General features: G+C 39.6%; 1 protein-coding gene across 1 annotated transcript in view; it reads right to left on the bottom strand.

The window, feature by feature from the left end:
- The window catches only part of PREX2 (phosphatidylinositol-3,4,5-trisphosphate dependent Rac exchange factor 2), a 178100-nt gene extending 158848 nt beyond the window's left edge, over window positions 1-19252 (bottom strand). The window contains exon 1 of the mRNA XM_032181378.1: window positions 18995-19252. Coding sequence (XP_032037269.1) covers window positions 18995-19135 — 141 coding nt within the window. The 5' untranslated portion in view covers window positions 19136-19252. The remainder of the gene's footprint in view (window positions 1-18994) is intronic.
- Window positions 19253-20541: the final 1289 nt, after the last annotated feature.

Raw genomic sequence — 20541 nt, 5'->3', positions numbered from 1 at the left:
ATTTAAACTATGAACACCTGAAGCACTCTGTTTTCTATTTCCCCAACTGTTTTCTCTATATTACCTTCAAATTAACCAGCCCTCTCCTTTTTCTGTTGCCAACAGCATCTCAGGATTCCAAAGCCTACTGCTCTTTCCCCTAGCAGTATTAACAGTTAGATTCCCTCAAACTAGTTATCCTGCTCAGCAGGATGGCAGATCAGCTTTTCACATTCATATTTTCTTGCACTATGGCAAGCCTTAGAAGTAGCTACAGATTCAATATTTCAGACTCATCAGCAGGAGACAGATAAATTCACTCTCCCTGCTATTTCCCTAAACAAATTCAGGAAATTGTATAAAGCTTCCAAAGTCCATATGCATACCTTCAAACTTAAACTTACCCATAATTATAACGCTCAAGATAAGAAAATGAAATCCCAGACATTTAAGTCTCTTCTTTAGCAACTTGGTACTGGCAGTGCTGGCAGCTGCCACATCATTCACCAGCCACTTTCTCTGGTTCTTCCATGGTTCATACAGCAGCAACACCAGATGCCAGTCATCAGAATACCTACCCACAGGAAGAAGTGGCACCACTGACAGGAACAGCATGGTTTGAGTTCTCCTCATTGCAAATGATCAAAGCCTAAATGTACCAGAAATAAGATGCAAATCTCAGAATTTCTAACTGTGGCATTTTGAGAACACTTCCTCATTATGTTATCCAGCACTATTATCAGAGTACACATCTACAATACACATTAACAGTTTTTTTGGCTAATGTAAATTTGGACTTTCAAAGTAAATATTTATTTAATCTAAGACAAAGCACTTCCATTATAACACTGGAGTTCCAAGAAAATGTTAAATTCTTAGTCCTTGTTTGAGCCAGACAGACATACAGTAGCTCCTGTGAAAGCCTTTGGAACCACAGACATTAAATATTCTCCCAGGAGCAGCTGAGGGAGCTGGGCTTGTTCAGCCTGGAGAAGAGGAGGCTCAGGGGTGACCTGATCGCTCTCTATAGGTACCACAAGGGAGGCTGTAGCGAGGTGGGGGTTGGTCTGTTCTTCCAGGTGCCTGGTGACAGGACGAGGGGGAATGGGCTTAAGTTGAGCCAGGGGAGTTTTAGGTTAGATGTTAGGAAGAACTTCTTTACTGAAAGGGTTGTGAGGCATTGGAACAGGCTGCCCAGGGAAGTGGTGGAGTCACCATCCCTGGAAGTCTTCAAAAGACGTTTAGATGTAGAGCTTAGGGATATGGTTTAGTGGGGACTGCTAGCGTTAGGTCAGAGGTTGGACTCGATGATCTTGAGGTCTCTTCCAACCTAGAAATTCTGTGATTCTGTGATTCTGGAAACTTAAGTATTTTATTCATGGTCACTTAATGAATTCACTTTTGTGGTTACAGAAGGGAGGTGATAAGAACTGTCATCTTTTATCCATACTAGAGACACAAAGAAAAGAATGAAAGAAAAAAAAAAAAAAGAGTATGAATAAATGAATTCTTAAGAATAAGAACAATTTCCAAGGGAAATAGAAGTATGAAAAAACTATAGACAAATCTGAAGGAAATCTTGGCTGCTGAAGTAACACCAATGAAGAAAAATGGATCATATAAAGGAAAAAATTATTGGTCAGAATTAGGAGGGGTATTTAACTTAGTATAGTAACTGTATGAAAAAAGAGACAAAGTCTCTGAAGTGCTCAAAAAGCATCGCAAGGTGCTCTGACTTTGTCTTTGAGGCAATTTGTCGTCCCCCATTAGCCACCTAGGTAAACAGCTCCTAAAGAGGCCCCTCTAGTAGATGTCTCAGGGTAAAACAGATCTGTTCATATATATTCATATCTGCATATACACAGACTACACAACTATAATTCTCTTGTTATTCTGATCTACCGTTGCCTTGTCAACCTCTGTCTAAAAAGAACCTGGAGATAAAACTGATATTAAACAGGTTGGGATCAGCAGCCTGTTACCCTTCCCCAACCCAAAATCTAAGGTAACTATTTTCCTGTGATTTCCAGTCAATGGGACATTCTTAAGTATGAGCGTACAAATTCAGAAGTTTATTGTGCAGAAGTTTGCTTACAGAAAATTAGGAGCAATCTAAACTTATCTTCAGCCTTGCAGAATCAGAGTACTGATCACTGAGGCCATTATTTCTCATTAAGGGAAAAACTGGACACAGACTTTTTAATTAAAAAAACCTGAGCCTCTGTGGGGTAAGAGCAGCAGTATCTATTTCCCTGAGGCCAGATGATGAAGTACTGAACAGTAGTTATTAAAATAGCACAAAAATAATTAAAAAAAAAAAAAGAAAGAAAGAAAATTATCTAGTGTAATTACACAAAAAACTTCAGATGAAATATTCTGAAAATGTCCTGTCCCCATGTGAGTAGCACGAGTGCTGTCAGATGAACCACTTTCATTTTCCACCAGGAGCATTGGGGACCTGAAGAGAATCTGAAAATTAACCAGCAAGCTGGTTCCTTGGGTCTTTGCCTTAGCCTAAGCATAGCCCCAGGCTATGCAATACTTCATGTTAATTATCCATTTTTACTATGATATTAATCATCACCTAAAAAATAGCAGATTCACACGGGCTACTAACTTCTCTGTACCTGGACGCAGCCCATGCAAGCTCTGACAGGCACAGCAGTCACTTACAGCAGGTCAGAGGAATACAAACCAGCAGCATTATAAAATAATATACAACTTGAAGGGATAAAATGGAAGACTTAAAATTTGATTTAGTGGTACGTTTCTGTAACAATTAAAATGTGATAAACTATATCTGTATGTGAGTTCTGATCGTGAATCATCATAGCTTTCCAACCCACGTAATATTTTGGGATAAAGAGGGGGTTATTGAAATTAAATTTGTTTTCCTGTGCAATACAAACAGGTGTGCCTATCCAGATATTTCTCTAATACCGAAAAAGCAAGATTGTTGATTCTATATGCACTCTATTTTTTCACTCTTACGCTCTGTAAATAAAAATATGCTCTTATTTGAGATCATCATCACTTTAAATCAGCAGTACTGTAAGGGGAAGCCAGGATCAACACATCTTTTGGTAAGAACCTGAAATATTCTGATCTTTAGGAGAGCAGTACAAGATACATAGGAAGACTTAAACATACTAAATACAACTGAAAGGACTTTTGCCCTCGAGATGTAGAAGCAACAGCACCAACAAAGCTGCTTCTGAGCTATTAAAAAAAAAAAAAACTAGATCCCGATACATGAGAAGATGGATTTCTGGCACTGTCCCATCACCTGCATGCATGTTTGCTTCCTGCTTCCCATTTTTCCATTCTTTCACATTTCTATTTTTTCCTAGGCAGAGAAAATTGGAATGAGCTCCACACTAGGGAAGGCCTTAGCCCCAAATAAAAATCTCCACTTGAGAAATTCCCTGCTAAGAATTTAATACCTGAAGTTTGGTCAAGTCATGTTAGACATCTCTGTGAAAGTTCAAGAAGTCCCCTAAAATCTTGGGTTTTGTTGTACTAGCAGAGGTATTTTACTGATGAAAAATATTGTAGGATTGTCTCTGCAACAGTTATACTTCATTTTCTCTCAAAACTGTAGAAGTGAATTAGGTTTAAAATTTGGTTGCCTGTGGCAAGTTTGCCATGCATTTACATTTTTCATTAACCAGAAAAAAAAAAAAATCCCAATTTTTTTTCACTCTGAGAGACTTCATATTGCAATAGGAACACTTGATACGCAAATACTTGCTCCTCATCCATACTGCTGCCCTATTGCCACTGAGCGGTGCACCTCTCGGTTAAGTCTATCAAAACCAATATTGTCTCCTCCAAAAGATAAATAGGTGAACAAAACTTGATGCACCTATCTCTAAAGTCCAGTTAAGAACAGCACCATCTTCTGCAAGAGAAAAATAACAAAATTTGAATAGACGGAAGAATAAAGGGTCAAGTGCAGTGATACACTGGTAAATTCCTTTTGGAAGTCCATGGAGTAACTACAACGAACGCTTCATTCCATTACTACTAGCCAGCACACAAGAAAAGTTTACTGTGTAAAATTAAAAGGTTTAATATTAAATGGATGAGTCGGAGGCTGAGCACTGTATTAGCCCAGAGCTATTTGGTGGCTGCAAAGAAAGAGGAAGCAGAATGGAATAACCATTATGGCCTTTATTGGACATTAAGACAAATGTGCAATACTGTATACAAAGAACGGTCTAGATGCAAAATAACATTTTCCCCAAATCCTCTTTTACACCCAACAATTCTTGCAGTCAAAAATCAAATTATACTTGACAAGTAGGTATGGCCATTTTTTTTCAGTACAAAGATGCATAACATGAAAATGCATAGTATTAGCAGTGGCTGTCATTTTATTTTTTTATACTGTAATACCTTTTTGTCCAAGTCTAGATATTCATTTTTTTATTAGTAAAAGTTACAAGTGCAAAAATTCCTTGTTTTCAGCACTCGAGGTTGCTGTAATACAGATGAAAACTAATTAATCCAGTATATTTCCAGGACTCATTTTTCACAAGATGCACAAATTAACCTAATTTTTCATGATACAGCAGTTGCCAGAAGAAACAACATTAGCTCACGCATCCTGTACAATAACCTACATAAAGTCAGCTTAAATGTCAGGGGCAGGAAAAGAGTATTTTATGTAACACCGCCGTTGATAGCTGTTGTAAAGTGGCATTTGTATATAAAATGGGTTTGACAAAGAGCTGGAGAAGCTTCAGAAGATAAAGGATGTTTCCTTCTCAATGATACACCTGAAAATTTTGACTCAGACCCAAGAAAGTGTCTGAAGGGATTCTACTAATGAAAACACATCTTAGTGAAGAAGTGTCCTACAAATGAATTTGGACAACCTATATTTCACTGGATTGTACATATCCTAATTTGACAACTGCATTACAAAATCTAAGTTAAGAATTTGCAAAGATTGAGCACTAACTAGTCAACTTATTGACATAAAAATTGATATTGTAGCAGGTAATAAACTACTATGAAATAGAATTGTACTTTTAAATGTTTTTTTTTTTTTTTTTTTTTAACTTAGAAAGGTTTCTTCACTTGGTCTATTGAACAAAATGATAAATTGTACTGTTATTACAACTCCTGTCAAACTTTTCTTTCATGTATTCCAACTTGAAAGAAAAACCTTTAATCATGGTTGAAGGTCATTTATACAAACTTACAATAGTGTTTCATAATATTCATATAGGAAATTTAAGGATAAAAAATCCCTTATAAACTCATCAGGCTGAATCTTGACTTCAAGGGCTTTTGCACTTACTCTTTGGTAATCAGATCATTTGTCTTTCACTACCTATGGAAAAACACAGCAGTATCAGTGCTTCATCCTCACTTTCACACAAAACTGTCTTTGTCATATTTGCCATGTCACTGCTTCACTAGCTTTCCGATTTTTGTCCTGGCATAGCACACCAAAAACAAGGCATTTTTTTTTTTCCAGTTCAAATTCTTTTTACTATTCTGAAAAGATTCCAAGCTTCCTATATTCATATTCTCCCCTGCTTCCCTTTTGAGGATGTCAGTCATGCTCATAGTAGTCACACAAGCATGAAGATTATTGAATGTAACTATTCCATCAACTATGCAAAAGCATTTTAACCACAGCATAATCTATTTGAGCATTCATAAAAAGGGAACTTTAAGCTTTCCCTTCTGAAATTTACTATTTTGAATTGCAAATAAATGATGAAATGTAAACAGGGTGGGTAGAATGGGCAATAAATTGCTTGTAAAACATTTAAGAAAGTGAATCACTGCTTTTTGACAGAGACCACAGCAACTTCATACACTAACAAAAAAAAAAAAAAAAAAAGTTTTTTTTGCATTCATCCTCAGAATGAAGAAAGCTTTACCTTCCTCAGGACTGAAGAACTCTTCAATATCTGCACAGCCACAAAACAGGAAACTTTCCTTCCCTTTGTTTCTGTCCGGTCTGACTATTGTAACAGTTCGGAATAACTAAACATGGGAAAAAGTCCCTTTATTTCCTGTGAGGGCAACCTCACAGCATATGGGAAGAAATTAACACACTCATACAGAATATAACTGCCAACTTCCAGGCATTATTCTTAATAAACAGGATATCACGCAGTGTCAAAGAGATAAATGAATGAGGAATAACCTTAAAGTAAACAAAAAATAAAGTTATCCCTATCAGGACTTTACTATCCTTCTTCTGCCCACATGAAGAATGTTTCTAGGTGTATTGCAGTGCATTTAAATGTGGCAATCACGTCCATTCTGTAATTTCCATTCGTTAGTATTATTTTTAGTGGTAGTTACCTGTTGTTTTGTACAACTGAACTATAAAATCAACATCTTATTAGAAAAAGAATCATTCTACTTAGAGAAAAGGGCAGATATAACCTTTCTACAGATACTTCTAGGAACTATTTGCAGCACTGTTAAGAAATAAACGAATTGTAACTTTCAGACTGTTAAAGCAGTCACACCATCTTGAAAACACCTTTTACTTGTCAACTTGAGATTATCTAAAGACAGCTCACACTTTGCCCCCCTTTAATTACAAAATGCTCAATTATCTCTTGATAATTATTGAAACTCCACACTGCAACATAAAATAAATGAAAATAAACACACTAGAAACAAATGCAGAGATGATATTTTCACACCTCAGGCTGACAGTGTATGAAGATGTCCAAGCAACTGCATTTCTGCAGTACTGCTAGCCACACTCACCTTAACCAACCAGCAACACAGGTAATTCATGGAACCTTGAGTAGCACCTATTTTAACACTGCAAAAGACAGCCACATCTGTTCTACTAACACAAATACTATGTTAGGAGGAAATGTCATCTCATACTTGATTTGTTTCAAAGGTGGTTTTCTTTTTTTTTTTTCTCCTCATTTTTATTACTGTCACTGGCTGCCTCTGTGCTTCACTGAGGCCTCCTACACCATCTTTTCCCCATATACAGTTTCACACTGCAAATCAGAATGGTGAGGAAGAGTAAACAGCCACTAAAGCTCATACCTCAAGCACCATTCCCAATCTCTAAAAATACTGCTTTTGGTACTTTAACATAAATAAAGACAGGAAAGTAGGGGCCTAAGTAAAGTGCTAACTACACTTTGACAAAAAAAAAAAAAAAAAGAAAAAGAAAAAAAAAAGGTTATTAGAATTCTTCAACATGTTTCAGTACATGACAAATCATAATTCAGTACCTTGATCATCTATCACACACATTTGGTTATTTTATTCTTACCCTTTCAAAACTGTTGCCAAAAGATTAAGAACAAAACCAGGGTGAAGATCAATGATACCGACACCAAAGAAATTCATCCCAAAGGATTCTGATAGACGATCAAAAGTATAAGAGGATTTATTACACTTGGATTTTCAACAAGATAAATACTGACACAAGTACTTAGTGAATTTTTCAGGCAGGACAATTCTGTCAAAAAAAAAAAAAAAAAAAAAAAAAAAAAAAACAGAGTGTACAAACAAACCAACAAAAAAGTAGCCAAACTCAGAGATTATGTCATTTGCATCCAGGTCTTCCATACACAATCTGCAGTACCAACAGCCCCCAACCTCTGATGCCTGAAGATGGGAAGAATACGCCCTCCTTAAATAATACTACCAACCACCATTACAAAAAAAATGTTACTGTGATAGACCTACTATGAAATGCACCACATTAATTCACAGATTCCTTCCAACATCTCTCATTTTAGGGCTTTACACTACATGAACACTACAAGTTCAAATGAACACTACAAGTTCATTTTTAAGTGGTAGTGTGTAAGCTTTCAAGAATAAAAAATGACAGACACTGAAGTGGAAGGAAGTAGCTATGATTGTAAGTTTAGGTTGGCCATTTTTACAATGGTATTTTATGAAACAGGATGTATTCACTGTCTTCCCACTTTATATGGCTTCTGCCAATATATCTCTCCCACAGACAATAAGAATAAACAGGCACTAATCAGAGAGGACCATTTTACAAGACACTACTAAAGTGACAAAGACCAACTCTACAGGTATGTGCCACTATTTCCCTACCCTCTACCATGTAAAGTTTTGGCATCTTTGTAATGAAAGCACCGCTTGTACACTACAGAGCTTCAGTTGCTTTCTCATCTGTTTAAGTCTCAAATGCCTCTGTGACTTTTAAAACAAAGTCCCCTGACCACACTCATGCTATAGAACCCAAGGATGTCTCAAAGCATCACATCACAAACTATTTCTTCTAGGCATCTGGATACACCATATGCTTAAATTCCTTGGGTAAGGTAACTTAGCACATACTAAGCAATAAAATGAAGTGATTTTCCAGTCTTGTTACACAAATTTATAGCATCCCAGAGATCAATCACTTGGTTATACAGTATATCGTTTCAACTTTATAGCTTTGGGCTTTTAGTGCCCAAGTCTTTCCAAAATGTCACAGTAGGGATTACGAAGTAAAAGCATGGCCAATTAAGTTTACAGAAGAACCTGAGAACATCCTGGAAGTGTATTATAGGACAAAGAAGAGACATCGTGTTTTCTATTCTCCCATTTTGCATCCAGTACTTTACAGTTTATTTAAATAATGTAAAATAGGAAGTTCCTGATTCCCGTGGTACCTTTTTTGAAGAACATACAAACTAATTAATTATTTCAGGGGTTGCATCACATTTTCTCAATCTGTAATTTTTAGCTTGTAACGGCATAAAAACAGCCTTGCTTTGGATACACATTCATCATGTTTTAAACTGCCATGATTTGGGGTGAGGAGTAATGAGGACACACATACAGCCATCTTGTCCACTTCACCAGGCTGGGCTCATTAGAAGATACTTGAAAACAGATGCTTGGCTTCCACACTCACCCTTCGCTGCTTATCAGCAAAGTTTTCATGAACAAGCCCCAAGATACAGGTCACTGAAGGCTTTCAGAAAGCACAACTTCATTAAGTTAGTACAGCGAAGAATTAGGCTTTTCAAAGAACTGGACACTTACATTTCCAACAAGTATAACAATTGTAAACACAATTCTAGCCCAACTGAGACAACTCTCTTAAACTAAACTTTTTGACCTACAGTTCTTGAAATTATGTCTCAGCCATTTCAGCTGTGGACTTGGAGGTCACAGCCACATGTACATTCCAAGTGTCACCTTCAGAGCTGTTTCTCAGACTGTGGAGTGTATGACACTAGTCACTGCCCATCAGCCAGCTACACCTGCCCCACCCTTAGGCTCTGAATAGCTGCTACCCAGTTATATCTTCTTGACTGCTTTTTGCAATGCAAATAAAATATATCCTTAGTATCTATCAAAAGGCTGAAGGCCTAAGTGCAGAAAGTTTCCAATGGTCCAGCTCACACCTAACCAGTTACAACATGGATTATCTGCATAAACCCAATGTGTAATTCTTCCTGCCCTAGATGTTCTCCATGTTTGCAGCCTATTTCTCCTTTCCTATTCAGCCTGCCAACCGATGGCTCTTGCCCAATCCACACTACTTATATTGATTTATATCCCTGATGGAGCTCTTAATATTCCATATTTAAATATACAGAAGACACCAATTCACTCCTAGCAACTCAGCTGCCCAGTACATTACCACATTTCTGTTGAGGTCACCTAGAACACATTAATTACGTGGCTACCTGGGAGGGCAACGAGTTATTTTCCAACACTTGTCTAAGAGCAATCTCACTCCACCAATGCTCCTCCATCATATGCTCCTCACATCCTGTTTGATTTAGGCATAAGGATGCTGGGACTGTTGAATCAACTTGCAGGAACATATCCATCCCTCTCTCTAGGAAGTATTCCATTTCAACAGCCTGAGAAACTACCAGTATATTTCATAGGGAAAATATATAAAAACTGTATTTAATGTAAATTCACTTGTCAGTTGATACTGGTCACTTTCTCTAGCTGTTATAATAGACAAAACTTGATCGCAAATGTATCAATACATATAATGAATTTAAACTTCAGATGCAAATTGCAGCAGCTACAACCAAATTTCGTTTTAAATTGAGAATTCATATAAAACTTCCCTAGGTCAAGGGGTGGATTATTTGCTCTGCTGCATCCAGAAAGATATAAGATACTATCAGTTTGTCAGGGGGGCTGAATCACAGGCATGGAAAAGCCACCTTACTGCATCTTATTACTGTTCTGTCCACTACTGCTTCTTCTACCCATTCTGCCACACTACACTCATGTTCTTCAGACTTAAAAACCACAGAAAGCTCATGATGCATGCCAGATGACTTGGCAGCCAGGCTGCCAAAAGCACAAGGGAGAATCAGGAGGTCTCACAGGATCTAGAATTATTTATTGAGAAAATAAGCATCAACCCCTAATACCTCAGTTCTGCCCCTCCAAGAGGGTAACTTGAGCTGTGAACAGTCTATGAGAGAATTACAGGAGCAGTAAAGCTTGCACAAAATGAAGCTGAATTTGTGGAGTTAGCCTTGCAGTTTCTCAGACATTTTAAGCAGACATCCACTCGTCTACCATCAATTATATATAAAGGGAAAGGACTGTTTTGAAGTCAAAGTACTGAAATGGGAATCAAGACATCAGATTATATTTCTGGCTCTGCCACAAACTTCCTCTGGGACTCAAAATCAAGTCCTGTCTCGAAGTTTCCCATTTGTAGTACTACTCAGATTTGATTTATTAATGACAGTAATGCACTGAGAGATCTCCGAACAGAAAATATTACAGAAGTGCCAGGTTATCTGTCCCCTGAACATAGATAATTTTCCCACTGTATTATATATGTATCTGAGTTTTCTCTTTGATTTTGAGTATTTGCTGAACAGTGTACCCTGGCCATTTGCACTGCAATTTCAGACAGGGGAAACAAAGTAGAGGTGCCAACCAGAGAAATATTTTCTTCCCTGAAGAGCTGAAACTTCAGGACACCGTCTTTTTCCCTGTCACACCAATAAAATCCAAAATTAAGGATTCATGTAAGTTGGAAGGGATCTCCAAAGGTCACGTAGCCCAACCACTTATCAAAGCAGTGTCAGCTAGGACAGGTTGCTCAGTCTTGCCCAGCTGAGCTTTGAAGAAAATATAGATATTCCGCAGGCTATGGGCAACCTGTTCCTCTGTTTTACTATCCTCACATTAAAATATATTTTTCTCCACACATTGGGTATGAATTTCCCATTTTCCACCGTCTCTTCTTTGTCCACTGTGCACCCCAAGAGACGTTTGGCTCCACATCCTCCCATCAGGGAGCTGCAGACAGCAATAAAAATTCCTAAAAATTCCTTCTATTCCTAAAGTAGAAGAAACCTTATTCTCTCAGCCTCCCTTTGCAGGTAGTATGCCTCAGGCCCCTCTCCACCTTGCTGGCCTTCCACAGAACTTGCTCCAGTAGATACATTTCTTTCTGGAACTAGGGAGACCAAAACTGGACTCACCAAGTTCTCACAACTGCAGAATACAGGAGAAAGAATCACTTCACCTGACCTGATGGCAACAACCTTGCAGCAACAACCCAGGATGCTGACTGATCTGTGCACTATGAGGGTGTATTCATGCTCAAGTTCCTCTGCACAAGCACTCCTTGAGCCCCTTTAATGCTGCTTCCCAGCCCCCAGACTATACTGGTTGGCAGGGTTATTCCATTCCAGGTGTAGGAGCTCTATGTTTGCTTTCACTGAACTTCTTGAAGTTCCTACCATTGCATTACTCTAACCTGCTGAGGTCCCTCTGACTGCTGAAAGTGTGCCTTCCCATCCCACCAACCAGGACATTACTGAAGATGAGATTTGATGATGAAAGAAAGGCCTCACAATAACATCGGCCAGCTCCCCCAGATGCATCCTGTCTGGTCTCCAAATTCTGTATAACCATTTTCCTCAAGTACTTCATAACTGTGCTTTCTTCTACTGAAGGCAATGGCACATTCCCACAAAATCTGGAAGTGGGCTTCAAGATGATTATAGGAAACCATTATCAGTGAAAACTCCAGGAGGAAGACCACAGAGAACCTCAGCCTACTCTGGATCCGCTTTTCACAAAGTCCTCTTCCCACTGAGCAGTGGGCACACATTTTCCTTAGCCTTCCTTTTCCTACCAACATAAAGTCCTTTCTGCTGCCCTTCACACTTCTAATTTCAGTGCCAACTGAGCTCAGCCTTTGCTGTCTCCATTCTTACATGGCTTCATATTTCTCCTGAACAGCCTGTCCCTGAGCACTCTCTTGGGTCTCACACCAATGCATGCCATCTATTGACCAAAGACAGTGATGACCCTGCTCGGTACAAAAGAGAAAACTGGACAAATATTAATGCAGTTTAGAATTAAAGTAAAGCCAGAAAAATAGTTAAACAAAAATACTGAAAAAGAATATCCATGAGTACATATGTATGCAAATGTATTTAATATACTTAAATAAAAAGGTAGAGCCTAGATTATTCTAATTATTAATTTAAATGATTATCTTACTCAACTTTATACTTCATTCATGGGTAGCCCAATTCCTTTCCAAACAGGGACATATACTTAACATACAGACATATATATGGTTAATAGCCTTTCACAGACTGGCAAGCTGCCCCCACCTGTATCTTAGGTCAACTATAGCCAGTTTGGATTTGTTTATTTTGGCCAAAATACAGTTCCTTTTGGTTTCCAATGTGAAGAACTTCTCAGTTCCTCCTATAGTGTAATACTGTTACTAACTTGGAATTCCTCTGCTTTGACAAAATTGTTCTTCATGCTAATCCTACCAAAAAATACTAACCCTGGAATGCATAGTTTCAAAGCACTTGCTGTTTCAAAATGGTGACAAAAATTGCTTCTGAAGAGGTTTGAAAAATATGTCTCCATAAATATTCAAAATCACTCCAAACAGGATACCATTCAACAGGATGAGGCAGCATATAGTAACTTAGTCTGGATGTATCAATTGATGGTCCCTCCAAATAGTCTCTTCTAAGTTAGTAGCTCACATTACAATCTTGTGCAATTTATGGACCAGGAGAGTCAGGACTGAGATATAACACAGAGCAAAGGAATAAAGGGAACACTACAAATACAATATTTATAAATACAGATGTGTAAATATAAATATTTATTGTGTAAATATTGTCCTCTTCAGCATGCTACATCTTACAATAAGTCTTACAAAGAAAAGAGCTAATTAAATGCTATGAAACAAAGATTTCTCTTTTCTGTATTTACATTTTGCACTGAACAGATTAAAAACAAATAAATAAATATAAACTTTTCCTTAAAAAGCAGCTTTTCAAAATACAGTCCAAGTACATCTGAGAGCAGTAAGGGGAAATTCATTGAAAAGTATGAAATACCCATCAATAGTGCTGTATAATTCCCTACACTTCCAAACAAGATAAAACACATGCTTGAAAATCTTTCTTAAAAATGTCTGGCTTTTGCCATTTTGCCTACACAAGGTTCTATGCTCAGCTAGTAGAGACATAAATAATCTTTTCTTGCTCTCTTTTTCTCACTCTACAAAGCGAGCGTTTGATGTTGGGGATGGGGTTTACAAAGAAATAAACAGCTTTTAAGTAGTTACCCTTACTCTGATAAAGACCACAGGTGGTGCCATTGATATAGCCAACCAAGCCAAAAAAGAATAGAATACCATATCCTTTTTTTTTTTTTTTTTTTCTTGTAATGCTTAAGCAAGTTAAAAACAGCAGAAATTGGAAGTGAATAGAAAAGATATTGGCTTTCTATGGTAATTGTGTTTGCACTTCCTTTTGACTTTTTATGATGAAGTTGCCATAGAATGTTGCTTTTCTTTTCCTGAAGAGAAAGGAAATCACAGAAGCTTATCAAAAAATGCAGCCAGCTGAAACCCTTCCCTTCCATTCATTTAAATCCCTTTTACAAATGTAATTATGCAAACCATTAAGAAGTCACTAATCATTACTGTAATTGAGATATATATAACATAAATAACCTGTATAACATATATTCATACACAATGACACATACACGTTGTTGTATCAGACTACAGCCATAAAAGTTCATTTAAAAACAGTTCTTCTGTGGAAGGCCCAACACCTAATTGGATCATCCAGCATAACCACTTGAGGAATTTCAATCTAGGACACAAATCATCTATTGCTGATCTGGAGTGGTAACACTGGATATGACTAAAGTTCACCTGGAGTCTCAATTAATCACTTGTCCAACTAATTAGTCTGCACAACCACCACAATGAGCCAAAAGAAAGGAAGGGTGCAGGGTGGCAGGGAAATACAGGACACGAGGAGTCACACAGCCACTGAGAAGGTTGGGCAATAAACCTTATAAACATTTATTTATGCCCATTGAAAAGCAAAGATTCTGCTTGCCTTAACAGAGCACACATTTACAGCAAACTGAGCCTTTTTTTTTTTTTTTTTTTTTAAACTTTAGTAAAGCGGAAGGGAGAAGAGAAGATGATACAGTAGAATCTAATGGAACTGAACTTGGATTTGAGAGTTAACAGGCAGAAATGTATGTTTATTCACAGAAGAGACTCTATAAACCATACTATATTCTACATAATAAACTGGCTGTCTTTTCCTTCCAGCTGCCTCAGGATCTAACAATTCGCCCCGGCTTCGGCCATGGGGGTTTGGAAGGCTCAGGCGAGTGCTAACATCTGCTTCTATTCCCATCAACGTCAAATTTGTCAGAACACAGAACTGCAGCAGAAAAACAATCTCTGACAAATAAAAATAAACTACTTCCACAGCTATCCCCTGAAGTACCAAATGCAGCAGATCTATTACACGTCCAATTTCTATTCTAAAATAAAATTTCTTTCCTTAAGTGTATGTGTGTATATATATATATATATATATATATATTATTATTATTTTTTTTACCTACTATTGTATCTAGCCTGTATCACTGCAGCGTACCTGCCTCCTAAAGCTCTTTGTGGCTTCATTTGCCTTTTCTGGCCAAACATCAGCATGATGCAAAAACATAACTAAGCTTTAAACCAAGTCAGAAAGTGACAAATTAAGCCAACCACTATCCTGAAACTCTTTTTACTATTAACTACTCCCAGTTTTACCAGTCTCTTTACTACTAGTACATTGAGCGTTCAGATGAGTACCCTGATTTATAAAGCAAATGAAACCTTGCAAGAACACATTAAGCTAATTAAAAAAGAAAGATTAAACATCCATTAAAAAGTCAAGTGCATTTCTCAGCATAAAATGCAGGACCAATGAGAATCTTGGAAAAGTTTACTTAGTTCTACCCTAACTAGTTAATCATGCTACTTCTAGAGGAAAACAGGAAATTTTCACCATGCTTACACAGAGCACATCAAATATATACACTTTTTCATTTCCTGGAAAGAATGAAATAAATAAGGTATATACTGATAAATCACAAAAGAAAAAAATAAATAGCATCTTTACCATGAATACTCAATATAGTATTAATTACTCAGTTACACAGTTGGATAACACGTAATTATTTTAGAGAGAGCAAATATTCACCAACTGTTGCCTTCACTTCCTTCCAGCAAGAACATTTTGGTGAAAAAAGATTCTCCTCTTACTCCTGCAAGTACAGCTTCTATTCCACTGGAAAACACAGCTTGCTTTCTTGTAAAATAACATGATCACCCGAGAAGTACGGCCCAGCAGCAGAAAAATCCCAACAGCTGACTTAGCCAGTAAAGAACCAACTTTGAAAAAGTAACCTCATGTTGTAGCTCACAGTGAACTCTATCTGTAGATATGATTTTTGGAAATATTTTAGTTCCTTAGGCAAGTTCTTCTATCAGTAGATTGAATTATTTTAAGAAACACTAAATGCCAACAAGAACAAAAACTCTAGTATTGAAATGAAGCTCCAAGTGTTGTAAGGAAAAATTCAAGCCTTTCTTCATAATTTCCTGTGCCTACTCCCTTTGACATTGCTGAGACTACTGGTGGGCTTATGTTTATCCACCTCATGTACGTTTATATACCTCACTGAGATTGGCACAGAATTGTTGTTGCTCTGTATTATTATATCTCAACATACTGTGCTACCATAGTTTATTACTGGAAGATTCAGGAGATCTGAAAGAGTAATGCTAACACAACCAGACCTTTCCATGCAGATGTGATCTGTGATGATACCAGATTAAAAACAATACATTGTCTTTACACAGTGCAAAGGCAAGAAGAATAGGGGAATGAACTCATATGGGAACAACTACTCAGGTACATCTATTTAATCAAATAATGAACCTATTAAATCTGCTTTGCATTTAATAGCCTTGTAGAGCTCTGACAGAATACACAAACCAAGCTACTTCTCACCGCACTGATGATAATTGAAGAAAGAGGAGTCACAGAGGAGCAGGAGAACAAAAACACTTTAAATTACCAGTGAGAAATTTGTCCTTGGTGAGACGCACTTTAATTCCAACATAAAGTGAAGAACCTAAATAATTCTAACACATAATAGGCATGGCTCCCATGCAGGGAAACCAGCAAAGCATTTCCCACGTAGATACACACTGGCAAAGTCACATCCTCCTTATAATCTCATTCTCCAGCCAGCCATAGGCTGTAGCAGGTAAAACACCATTTCACCAACATGATCACATCAGCAACAGGGGTCTCCTCCTCCCACCACTCAGTTAAATCAGGCTTACACTTCACTTCCACACCTGTTTATGTTACATACTACATTGTGATAACTTAGTTTTGCCTCAGCCAAATGGCTAGGGGATGCTATCAATTCACTCCACAAGATGTACAAAGTACTCAAGAAAGAGAGTTAAGTATGATATGAACATTATACTTCCACACAAATCCCACTTAGGTACCATCCCTGTCCTACACAAGAATGACTGATGGAAGAAACCTGAATTTTTGTCTCTTAATATTAACTGCTTCTACAGTGGGGCATGAGCACAAGATGAAAGGTTCAGTACAAACTGGTGAAAAGTTAGCTCTTGTCCACACAAATGCTAGTGTACCTTTCCAAAGGAACCATACATCATAAAACATGGCATCCTGTAACTCCACAGAAGACATAAGCTCTAGTCCTGAAACCACGGTTTGTTTCATTTATCTAAGTTAATACCCTGTTCCTATAAACTTCAGTGAAAACTGCATGTACTCCATGTAAACTGTTAAAAAGACTACAAATGGCTCCAGCTTTCCATTCATAAAGGAAACCCAGTTTCTACCAAAATGAGCTCCACTGACAGTGTCAATGAGACCTGGAAGCCTAACTCTTAACTTTCATAATAATTTCAGCATCTTAGGCTGTCTCTAATTTAACAAGGAATCCTGCAAAACAGGATAGGGTTTGGACAGAGAAAATCAGTGCTGGGACCCCACACCGTTGCCCCATCCAGATATGCTCTAAGAGAAAAATTTGCAGTTCACTTTCATCCAAAACAAACTCAGACTTTGTGCCCTAAGACAACCTCATGCTGAGAAGATGCAGCCTCCAGATCAAGAAATAGCCACAGGAACAAGCGCAATGCTGATATGTAATAAATGCGATTCGTCTCCATACTGGCACTAGTCCAGAGCCATCCTCCTCATAAAATCCACCACCACAGCCACTCCCAACAGCAGTCCTAGCAGACAGGCCAAGGAAAAGCTCCCAAGTTGTCTCCTCAAACCAAGGACAAGGCACAATTAAAAAGCATGACATTTCCCTGTGAAGGGTTTAGATCTCTGAGCTATTACTTAAACATTGTTCACAGACATTAATGAATACGTAAAATTTGACCTAGAACCAGGCATTTAACTCCAGTGCTCCTCCCTTTCTCCACGTGATTTATTTAGATCATCTCAATCCTATTTCTGCAAGACTAATTACTGAATTCATTACTTGTATGCAACTTGAAGTCTGCACAGTCTGCTCTTCAGAAGGAGCACTAAGTGCTTGAACATCAGTACCCGTTATGTCTGAAACTGTGGGGCCCAAAATTAAAGACAATACAAATTCTTTAAACTTGTTAAAGAGACCTAAGAATCTGAAATACACCAAATTTGAGGCTTCAGATGAAATATTGAAGCATATTCCTTTTTTTTTTTTTTTTTTACAGTAAGTAAAATGTGATTGTTAAATGGAAACAAAGTAAAAGGCACTCACACAGCCACCTTCTCAAGTATACATCAAATATTTTTTAGAAACTGAAAACACATTGGACCATTTACCATTTTTCAAGGTTCTGCTGAGGATAAACATATGGAGAAAATAAGCTACTCTGTAGATCTTATTTCACTCCCGTGTCTGTGCTTTTATTCTCCCTGTCACAGCCAAGTTGAGAATTTCCTCTTTCATGATAATAAGCAGAAAGTTCACAGATCTCAAAGCAGCAAAGCAGGAAGTTTGCAGTTTGAAGGATTTCCCCTCTTCAATGGCACAAGGGAGGAGAGAAAAATACGTGGGGGCTCCTGTGAAAGATCCTCAGCAAAATCAAGCAGACGAGCTGGACGCGCTTATCTCATCGGGGTCCTAGAGCGATGCTACCGACACCTCGTGCAAACGAAGCACGGCACAGCTGTGCTTAATAAGAGCTGTTCCTCTGGCTTTACCAAAGAGAGCACCCTCCTGCCTTTTTTATCAGGGATTAGGGTGTTACCTGGCACGGGTAATCCCACCCACAGTGCCAGTCAGGTGTGGAAGGAGGCTCGCCCGCTGCAGCACAGCTCTGGCCGGGGTCAGCCTCCCCAGGCGACCCCAGCACCCACAGCAGAGCCCAGCCTCCCAGGTGGCCCCAACCTCCCCAGGTGGCCCCAGCCCCCCCAGATGACCCACACCAGCCCCCCTCAGCGCTCCTCCCCTTCGCCCCACCGCCCTTCAGGGTCTGCCCCCCTCCCCAGCACCCCGAGGGGCCGCTGCCCCTCCTGCCCAGCCCTGCGGGGTGCCCCTCGCTGCAGCGCGACCCTTGGGGAGGGCTCCCCGGGCACGGCGCCCCTTCCCCAGCCCCGCAGCCCGGCTCGCTGGGATGCCGTGCCGAGCCGTGCTGTGCCGAGCCGCTCACCGACACCAGGAACTCCAGCGTGCCCACATAGTCCCGCTCGGTCTTGAGCAGCTCGTTGAGGACGCAGACGCGGAGGCGAAGCTGCTTCTCCAAGTCCTTGCCGCTCTCCCCCTTGCCTTCCCCTCTGCTCTCCTCCGTCATGGTGCGCGGCGCGGCGGAGCGCTGCCCGCGGCCCCGCTGAGGCGTGAGCGGCCCGGCGCTGCGGACAAGGACAACAAAAGAGCCCGCTGGGTTACATAGCGGGCCCAGAGCCGCACGGGTGCCCTGCCGCCGAGCAGCCTCTGCCCCGGCTCACCCGGCTCCTGCCGAGGTCCGGAGGCGAGCGGCCCCCCCCTCCCTCCAGCGGGCTCCGCTTTCCCGTCAGGAAGGGGACGCGGCCCTGAGGAAGCGAGCGGTCACTGGTTCCCAGCTCGCCCTGTGAGCTGGGAGGTTGGAAAGCCGCCGCCGCAGCACAGACTTGGACATTAATCAAAAGCTTTGTATCCATGTGACTCCAACCCCTTCCCCCCCTTCGCTAAATCTCAGGAAAAAGGAAAGGAAACAACTTCAGGGAAGGTTGCGTGCCAGCAGCTGCCTGTTTCGCACACAAGCTGCGAGCTCCGGTTGGAGGCTAATTGGAGATCTCCAACAACACAGCGCAGGAATTATAAAAATGTCCCGGCAAGCTGGCCAGGGAATCAGCGGTTGGGTTGTTCTGTGCTGATCGCCAGCAAAAGAGCCAGTGCAGCTTCCCCTTGCACACCTTCCTGAGAGATATATGTTACACACACACCAATGTGCAACAGGGTATCACAAATACAGGCTGTGACACTCATCTGAACAAAGACCGAAGTAAGCACATCCCTGTGCTGAGCCCGTACTACCAGCATATTCTACAACAGGTTCAGAAAAGTTCCTCTGAGGTACATTTCATCGTAGTTTTCTTTATTGAAACACCGATCTATAAATTCCTGGGATATAAAGTTTCCCTGTCTGCATTGGAAGATGTGCACGTTAAAAGAGTAGAAGAAATGCAGTAACCTTTTCAATCAGTGAGAAGTATATAGCTACCTGATACAAGAGGAAATGCTTTCTTGAATACTGAAATATGTCAGGATGCTATCTTGTGAATTTTGAGAGCACTGATGAAAGCTGAAGGTTTCTCTGGCTAGCTCTTCGGTCTGTGACTGGAAAGAAAATGCAGGTGCTCAAGCTCAAGACTGATATCAAAGTAATCCTTCTAGACCTGTAACATCCTAAAGGGAAGAAATTACATAGAAACCGCACAATGTAAAACTCTTCCACTGCCACAGTGCAAGCTGAGGCAGCAGGAAGAGCTCTTACTGGGACAGAGTAGGGAACGGCATTCGTATTCTGATGATGAGAAATCCCCTAGCAGTCTGCCTCATGCTTCTGTTGGCAAATAGCAAACACAGTTTTCACAAGACGTTCCTCTGAGAGTTGAAATGAAAAAGCCTTTTTCTTTCAGTGTGTACAACTTCCCTACATTTTGTACCCCTTTCCAAACAGATACAGCACCCTCCCATGATACCTAGACAAGAAGCACT

The sequence above is a fragment of the Aythya fuligula genome, chromosome 2 (genome assembly GCF_009819795.1).
Source record: "Aythya fuligula isolate bAytFul2 chromosome 2, bAytFul2.pri, whole genome shotgun sequence".
NCBI lineage: Eukaryota > Metazoa > Chordata > Aves > Anseriformes > Anatidae > Aythya > Aythya fuligula.
The sequence above is the reverse complement of the archived record's forward strand: the minus strand, read 5'-3'. Positions and strand labels throughout refer to the sequence as shown.